Below are 9499 nucleotides of genomic sequence, written 5' to 3' on the forward strand. Positions count from 1 at the left end.
CAGGAATAATTCAGGAAATGGAGGGGGTTCAATTATGGCGGTATGGTTTTAGTTATTGTTTGTTTGTTTGTTTTCGTACATAATTTGCAGATGGTCCCGAGTTGCTCGCGTCATAGCATGTTTACATGTAAGCCTGTGCTATTTGACGTTGTCAACGTCTGGACCATAAAATGTCGATAATACTTTCTTCGCGAGCGAGGGAAGCGAGCGAGCGCTTGAGAAAATTATGTATACATTATCCTACAAGATGGAATACTGTTCAGCTCTGTTACCTCTCTGAAGGCGGGCCTTTCAACAAAAATATGTCAATATTGATAAAAGCACATTTCTGCTTCCTCCATTTTTTCCTCAAATTTCAGGGGGGGGATGATTTTACAGGCCATCCCACCCTCTTCCATTTCAGGGGGGGGGGGATATATCCCCCCCCCCATCCCCCCGGGATTTACGCCCATGCTCTCGCGCAGTCCATCTACCCCCACATCCACAGCTGACCCCAGCTGCTATCTGTGTGATCTTTGCGGGGAATTTGGTCACTTCAAACGAGACTGTCCGGAGATGGACAAGAAAGTGGCTCTCCGCGAGGAGCTGTCAAAAGACAGCGGGCCAGAGGAGAAAGCCACTCCCTGGCCCGAGCAGGAGTTGGCCAGTCCCAAGAAGGATTAGAGGGGCGAGGGGATATAGCACCTGAAGAGAACAAGGTTGCTTTTACCCAAGCTGAGAAGTCGAGGGTTGTGAATCAATCTCGCTCCTCTAAGGATAAGTCAATCAAGGACTCAGAGCTGTTAAATTATTTTCGCGAGTTCATGGAATTCGTAGAAAATACCAACCATACAGCTCTTGCTAAAAATACCATTGAGGAAGAAGATGCCAGCTCAAGTTATTTGACTGGCAACTTCATTTCACTTGCAATGGAGGGGAAGCAGGAGAGTCTTAAAGGTAGGGAATCCAATTTACATGCCTCAAATGAAGAGTTGTATAAATACAGTGGTATGTTGAAGAGAGTATCATTTTAGAAACTCCCATAAAGTATTGAAAGTGGAAGGTAACATTTAGTACATTTTTATTGACCGTTAGATTTTTAATTGAATTTTTTCGGGGCTCACCGTAAATTCCAGTACATTACTAGGCTACCTTTGCAGACCCATGCACTGCATGTGTGTCCATCATGTATATTTTGTAAAGAAAGTTCATCAAAACTTACAAACATTTCTATATACATTCTTGCCACACACTCTATATGTTATTACATCAGCTCTTATACTTTTAGATTTGTGTTTATAGATGAAAAATACAGGAGACTGCAACAAAAGGGCTTAAGTGTGGCTGACACACAGAACTACTGAGTAGTTGGAGTTTTGTGCATTATTCAAATTGTAGATAACTGTTGACTTCCAAATTTCTCAGCAGTGGCCTAAACAAGTCCCCTGAGGTTCATATTTAATGTTTTGCTGCATTTTGGGAGGTCTGTAAAAGGTATCCCCTACCTTTAACCCTGATGGATCCACTGTGGAGGATCCGCGTGATGAAGACCATGGGAACCCACATCAGAGCTCTGAGCCTGGTACGTTGGGAACCACTCCTGCTGACCCGAGTGAAGTTCTTCTGTCGGTTCCAGATGACCCTCCCAATACCATCCAATTACCATAGGAGAGGTGGAAGGACACGCAGAAGGGAGATGCAAACCTTGCAACTCCTCGTGAGTGGGTATCCACTGGCATAGAGCCAAGGGATAAAACAAGAATGGTGTGGGACCCAGGTGGGAGGTGACGGGGGATACATGCGACAAGTCCCGCATGTCACAGCATTGACGTTGGATCGCCTTTAAGTGCCAATGTGCGACTCCAGAACCAATGCAATCTTAGGAGGCGGGGCTGGATCATCATGTCCGCCCAAGACCTTCATAGCCCAAGAAGGACTCCAAAAGAGATCCTCATGGGTGTGTGGATCCTACAGTCACCAATTCCACTGAATTGGTATGGGCAGCTAGAGCATTGCTCCCATCACCAGCGGGTCCACATCCATTGCTGCCAGCTGGCTGCAACTGAAGCAGTGGCGTGGAGGAAGGCATTTCCACATGCTTACTTCAGTTACAACAACGGTTTCCCGTATGGGAGCTGAATAGTGAAATGCCCTAGCGGGTGTCCCACTAAGTCAGCTTTTGCTAGAGTTGTATTGGTGGCATAGGATGGGCAGGAGCGCGTGGCACAGGATATTGGTGCCACCAAGGGCAATGCCCTCCCATTGTCTGGACCCCGGTAAGCTGTCGGCAGATACCAGAGGTGCTATGCATATAGGCCTCCGATTAAGTGGAAGTGGGTTCCAGAGGTATTTATTTATCTATATTGTGTTATTGTTTTTATTCCATTTCTTATGGGGGACAATATTATTTTGCAAGTGTTTGATTGCATTTGTGGCAAAAATAATCTGGTAATCCCCGTTATATTTTGGAAAATATTTTCAAAGTAAATCTGGATTTTATAGTGTAGGGAAAAACCTCTGGATACCGAGGGAACCTTTGTTACCCAATATTATTAATGTGCGTAAACAAAGAAAACAGGGGACTAAATCATAGTCCGGGATGACGATTACAAATCAATAGGTGTGATTAAAATGTTTCACTGTTGTTGAGTATTTGGGTCATTGTTGTTGCCCAAGCCAGTGTTCGCCTAGTGTTGAACAGGGACGTTTTGTTCCCAGTGTTTACAAATTGTTAACTGTTTTTATAGTTGCCCACGGTTGGACGTGATTTCCCCCTGTTTGTGGGATGTTTTAAGTAGACATGGTAAAATATGATTTTTACGGGATTTAATTTGGGTTTGTTAATCACAGTACGGGGACTCCTCCTATTTAATAAAACGGGGGAGACTGTAGTGGGATTTGGTTTTGGGGGATGGTCGGCTTTGATTCCCCTCCAATTTACTGTACCTCACGACCTTAACCAGACCCGGACTGTGACTTTAACCTGACTAGGGTGTCACCTGACTGACACATCCAACTCTATATCAGGTGACAATTGACCCCCATGACCTTGACTGATAGCTTGATGACTTGGACTGGAACTTCACGGATGGGAACTACACAAACCTCATGAAATATCCCGTGAAATCAAGCGCATCAGGCCGATGGCGTAGTCGGTAAGTATTTTACGCTGTGAAGTGGACACTACTCCCACTTTATAAGTTTAACATGCTAACGAAGCTAACGTTAGACTAAGTTACTGTTAACAGTTAGTGTTTGTACTGTTAGGAATAATGTTTGACTCAAACGTTAAAAAACAAACAACAAAAACGTTAGGAGGTTATCTGACAAGACTTCACAAGAATCTCTCTAACAAGTAGGCCTAGACATCCCTCTAATAATTATACCCAGAACTACTTTCCGGTAGGGGACCTACGCTTCTTTCTAACAAGGTCACGGGTAATTATATTTTTCTACTAGGCCTAGAAAGACCCTAGACTGGGGTCTAACGTTAGGGCTAAATTACAGGTTAACTGGTTAGATCTAACGTTAGATCTACCCAGCTCTATTCTAACGTTAGATCTAATATTCTACTAATCTAACGTTGTTAGGCATAACGAACACCAATTTTAGTCCTATTGGTACTAAGGCCTACTCCTAACACTAGCAGTTAGACTAGATCTAACGTTAGATGTTCCAAAACTAGACCTTCTAGTCTAGACCTAGTTAGATCTAACGTTACTTACATTACTGTAACGTTAGGCCTACTGATGTAGCCAGATCTAACGTTAGATCTGGTTAGATCTAGAACTAAGCCTCTAACACGTGTTAGCTGGTCTAGACCCTAGTTTTTCTACAGCCTGTAACACCTAACGTTAGAACCTGTTCCTTAGTAACCAAGTAACTTTAGGGCTTATACTGTTAAACAACCCTAGATTAAGATGATTATGAAAGATACGATTTAGGATAGATTCTATACCTATAGACCACGTTTCTATAGGCTAGCCAAAGAATGAACGTTGGCTCTCCATGTTGATCTAAGGTTAACGTTGGTTAGGTATCTAGACATTAATAGACTATAGAATCTAACTCATTTAGGCCTAACTGTTAAATCTATGGATGTCAAGATCTTGGCGTTAAAAACAGCACCGTAAATAAGGGGCGTAACACTAACAGCAACATTAAACCCCCTAACAGTGAGTTAGATCTAACGTTAGGAGGTCTAAGTTAACGTTAGAAACAGTTAGGGCCTAGGTTCTAACGTTAACATTAACGTAAGACTTCTAACGTTAGATCTAACGGGTACGAATATTATAAATGGTAGACATCTACGATGTGGTCCAATCATAAATCCTCATTGCAATGCAATAGCATTAACCCATGAACCGTCTGTAAAATGCAAAATCACTAACTTCTGCTTCTAATACTAATAGGCCCTACATAGAAAAACGAGACTGTGAAGACAGAGTCTGAAAAATACCAGCGGTGTTAGGTGGTGATTGTTTTAGCAAGAAAAGAGTGGTAGGCCTACTACTTGCTACATGTATTGTTCAATTCAGCTATGTCGGTGATTCTAGAACGACCTTATATTGGCCTACTTAACGTAGTAGATTAGAGATGGACGGGGGACTGGAAGATTTTTTTTTTTTTTTTTTGCACACGACACGCACAATTTACGTCGTAGATCTCACTCCGTCCTCAACCGAAAGCTCCTTTTTAACCTTCTTGAATAACCGACGCAGGTGAAGGGAACAATGGTGCTGATGACGTGATACGCACATTTGACAATAGCAGCGCGCTCATACCACTCAAAATTACGCATGAGAAAGTTCACTTGAGGCGGGATTTCACTGACTGCATGCATAAATCGTCGGCGACCATCCGAACCGTCGTATCTGTCAGCGGCGTGCGAGAACACGTTTTCGAGAAAAACGCGTTTGAAGTTTGGTGGTCCTTTGAAGTCTAGTGTAAAGAAATTTCTTGCTTTTATTCCCGATCTTTTTATATGAAAAGAAAGGCAAATTCCAGACGATTCGTATAATATATGTATTTAAAGTCATGTATGAATAAAACTAATGCTACGTTCACAAAAAGAAAGGCCTCCGCACAGGAAGAGTCGAAAAACAGGTATACGACGGTTCGGAGATCGCACTCTCAGTACGCGCGGTCATCCGAACTGACGTATCGGGGTGATACGTCAGTTTGCTGAACGCGCGTACCGAAAGTGCGATCTCCGAACCGACGTATCCTATTCTTATAACACGCGCGTCTATGCGATATGCATGGTTACGTGGTATTTATCTGTAAAACGAGTGATTTCGTGCATATTTTTGTGTGAATGCAACTATTCTGTGTCATAATTTCATAAGATGTAGTACAAATATGTCCAAGGTCTAGTTTTGGCATGCATGATGAAACACTGGTAGGGGAGGGGGAGATTCCTCTGCAGATTTTTTGTTTGTTTGTTTGTTTTTTTTTTTTTTTTTTGACATGAATTACGCTTCAGGCATCAGACGAGAGTTCCTTTGATGTAAAAAACAAACAAACAAACAGACAGACAAACAAACAATCAAAAAACCCACTCCATGTTTAGGACACATTATCTTTGATCAGTTTGTATCTAATTTGTATCACGCAAAAAGTGGTTATACATGTATTGTGAAAGAGGTGGGGCCTATGAAATTATTGCTTTTTCATTGCAGCCTGCCTCTTCTTTTTCCTCTCATTTCATCTTCTCACTGCTCTCCTCCACCTCTTCTCTTTCCCTTGCAACGCTTTAACCCTCTCTCCCACTCTCCAATACTGTAAACAAAAACCAAAATCACACATCCAAGCCTTGCTATTCTTTGTGATAATTCATGTCGCAATCATGACTGCAATGACCTAACTTTCATTCTTTCTAAGCTGCCATGATGAATACTGTACATTTTAACCCATGAATAAAGATTTTCTTTTATAGCTTACATGCATGGCAGACATAATTCATGATCATTCAGTTGGGTAAAACTCAATTATCAGCTTGCTCATCAGAAATAACATGCAAAAAATTTACTTAGCCACACGTCTGTCTCACATTATTGTTTTTTTTTAATATAATTATACATGTATATACGTTCAGGACTCTGAAACAGATGCAAATTAATTTTCTACGCAGAAACATCCACACACACAAACATGGATTGTACTTGTTCACACAAATAATAAAAGGTGTATTGTCCTACAGACTTAAATGATATTCAAGTAGTACTATGAATATCATTTCACTTCCAATTATATATGCTGACACTTTAGTGTGCATAATATTATGATTTCCTCACGATATGAGATCACAGTACATAGAAGAGAAAAACAAAACAAAACAAAGAAAGTGAGTCTTGAGACAAGGCTGCATTAAAATGCAGCAATATTTATTTCAAAATCAATCCATATCTCACATCCAAAAAGAAAAGAAAAGGAATGAACATGTCCTTAAATACAATGGTAAAATTTCATTAAAAATTTTTGAATTTACAGAATGATCAAGATGTCTGTGGTAAAATAGATATTGATTTAAATTCATTGATATTTCCTCGAACATTTTTAAATGTACAAATCAAAATGTCTTTGGTTAAATAGATATTGATCTAAATCAATTGTTAAACCGATTTTAACATGAGAAAATTGTACACAATACAGTTTATATTGAAAAACATTCTGAAACATTCATCAGATGGAAATGGCTTAAAGCAGAAGGCCAACTTCCTCCTAATATTAGTGAATCTCTAATAACTCAGGTCTTAGGGCTAAAAAAAAAGTACATTGTATGATTTGAGTTGTTATTATGTGCATGTTTGTGATTGTACTTTCATTTCGATATAACGGTAATATCTACGCAACGGTCCTACAGAAGTCAAATCACATTTGGAAGGAGGAATAAAGCTGTTACATGTACATCTTTCACACGAAAAAATATGACAATTATTGTTAAAGAAATATCAAAGCTTATTATGATATCATAGAATATTTAATAGCTATAGAATAGACAAATCATAACATGGCGAATTGTGGTGGGGAGATAGTGCGGAGTGATAAATTATCAAAAATTTGAATACATAGACTAAATTGCTTTTGCATGCACAAACAACTGTAGGCACCATAGGCAAGCAATAATTAGTGAGAAGTTGGTCAGAGCTGACATTTTGCTGGGATGGATCTGATGGTGCTTCATTGTTCAATTCTGGTACAAAGTGTGTATTGGTATCTCTTGAATGCAGTCCATGTCCTTGGTGATGCCAACTGGAAATGAAGAAAACAAAAAGGAAAAAAAGATACATATGGTGCATAAATATTACATTTGTTTTATCATATTTATCAAAAGACTGAATTTATCATTTCTTTGAAAGGACAAGATGTCATCCAGCTTACAACTCATGGTGGATCCATGCGAGGACATATGGGGTGTAAGATGCCCTTATTGTTTTTTTTTTTGAACAAAATATCAACAGAGAAAACTGGAGGACGTGCGTGTGGTCCCCCCCCCCCCAAGACACACACTTTACAGAATTCCTGGACCCACCACTGACAACTGCAAAAAAAAAAAAAATAATGGTACATATTAGCCAGGATGCTACATTCTATGCTTGTGTATAGTTGATGTCATTCTTTTTATTTGTTATTATATGACAGCAATAGCATCATTTATTCCGGATTACTAATGGTTATTCCAACAAGATTGAGTCAGCAATATCTGGTTGGGTTTCCCGATTAGATTAAGTGCTTTACAAACACTCACCAGTGAGAAGTTGCAGGTCAGAGATGACATTCTGCGGGATGGATCTGACGGTGCTTCATTGTTCAATACTAGCATTGGTATATCTTGAATGCAGTCCATGTCCTTGGTGATGCCAACGGGAAATGAAGAAACAAAAAGAAAAACAAATGCATATGGTGCACAAACATTTTATTTGTTTCCATCATATTTATTGAAAGATTGACTTTATAATTTCTTTTACTAAGACTAACCTTTTAATAGCACAATTTTCAGGTAGCCCTTTGTAAATGTCCACAAACAAGAATTTTTTTTTTTTTGCCCAGCAGAGATCGGACAGATTGGTGATCTGCATCAATGCAAAAGCAGTCAAACGGTACATGCATCCTCATTTGAAAATTGCTCATAGATTATCACTCAGCTTGGAAGGTCCAGGTACAAATGGCAGACAAGCTACATTCTCCAGTTGTGTGTTAGCCATTTGCTACAATATGACAAGAAGGATAACATGTCATCCAGATTGCAACCAGTGGTTAATTCATGTGGGGCACATCAGGTGTAAGATGCCCTTTATTTTTGTCTTTGTTTTAACAAAAGAAATAAACAGAAAAACTGGAGGACGTGCGTGTGGTCCCCCCCCCCCAACTTTCACAGAATTCCTGGACCCACCCCTGACAACACGAACACTGGTACATGGTAGCCAGGATGCTACATTCTTTGCTTGCGTGTAGTTTATGTCATCCTTTTTAATTGCTATTAAAGTGTATAAGACAGCAATAGCATCATTTAATCTTAATTACTGATGGATATTCCAACAAGATTAATGCAGCAATATCTGGTTGGGTTTCCCAACAAGATTAAGGCATTACAAATACTCACCAGTGAGAAGTTGGTCAGAGCTGACATTGCTTCGTTGTTCAATTCTGGTATTGGTATCTCATGAATGCAGTCCATGTCCTTGGTGATGCCAACTGGAAATGGAGAAAACAAAAAGAAAAAGAAAATACACATGGTGCATAATTATTACATATTTTTTGAAAATCATATCTATTGAAAGATTGACTTTATCATTTCTTTCAAAGGACAAAATGTCATCCAGATTACAACCCATGGTGGATCCATGCGGGGACACATAGGGTTTAAGATGCCCCCCCCCTTTTTTTAACAAAAAAATTAACAGAGAAAAACTGGAGGACATGCGTGTGGTCCCCCCCCCCCCCAATTTGCAGAATTCCTGGACCCACCCCTGAAAACTGCAAAAAATACTGGTACATGGGAGCCAGGATGCTACATTCTATGCTTGTGTATAGTTGATGTCATTCTTTTTATTTGCTATTATATGGCAACAATAGCGTCATTTAATCCGGATTACTAAGGGATATTCCAACAGGATTGATTCAGCAATATCTGGTTGGGTTTCCCAACAAGGTTAAGGCTGTACTAACACTCACCAGTGAGAAGTTGGTCGGAGCTGACATTCTGCTGGGATGAATCTGACGGTGCCCCTTCATTGTTCAATACTAGCATTGGTATCTCAGGAAGGCAGCTGATGTCTTTTTTTATGCCAACTGTAAATGAGGAAAGCAAAGTATACATAGCCTATGTTTATTTTATTGTTTCTATCAGGGTTTTTTTAAAGATTGAATTTATCTTTTTTATATTAAGATTAACCTTTTAATACCACAATTTTCAGAAAGCCCTATTTAAATGTCCACAAACAAGAGGGGTTTTTTTGCCCATCAGCAGAGATCGGACAGACTGGTGATCTGCATTAATGCAAAAGTAGTCAAACGG

General features: G+C 39.7%; 1 protein-coding gene across 1 annotated transcript; it reads right to left on the reverse strand.

Annotated features, from left to right (window-relative positions):
* Positions 1–6531: 6531 nt before the first annotated feature.
* On the reverse strand, positions 6532–9271 carry LOC140237226 (uncharacterized). Its single transcript, XM_072317168.1, has 4 exons — positions 9157–9271; positions 8585–8676; positions 7730–7831; positions 6532–7233 (listed from the first exon to the last, which is right to left on the reverse strand). The coding sequence occupies exons 1-4, from the start codon at positions 9230–9232 to the stop codon at positions 7162–7164; spliced, it is 342 nt and encodes a 113-aa protein (XP_072173269.1). The 5' UTR covers positions 9233–9271; the 3' UTR covers positions 6532–7161.
* Positions 9272–9499: the final 228 nt, after the last annotated feature.

Source organism: Diadema setosum, chromosome 13 (assembly GCF_964275005.1).
Source record: "Diadema setosum chromosome 13, eeDiaSeto1, whole genome shotgun sequence".
Classification (NCBI taxonomy): Eukaryota; Metazoa; Echinodermata; class Echinoidea; order Diadematoida; family Diadematidae; genus Diadema; species Diadema setosum.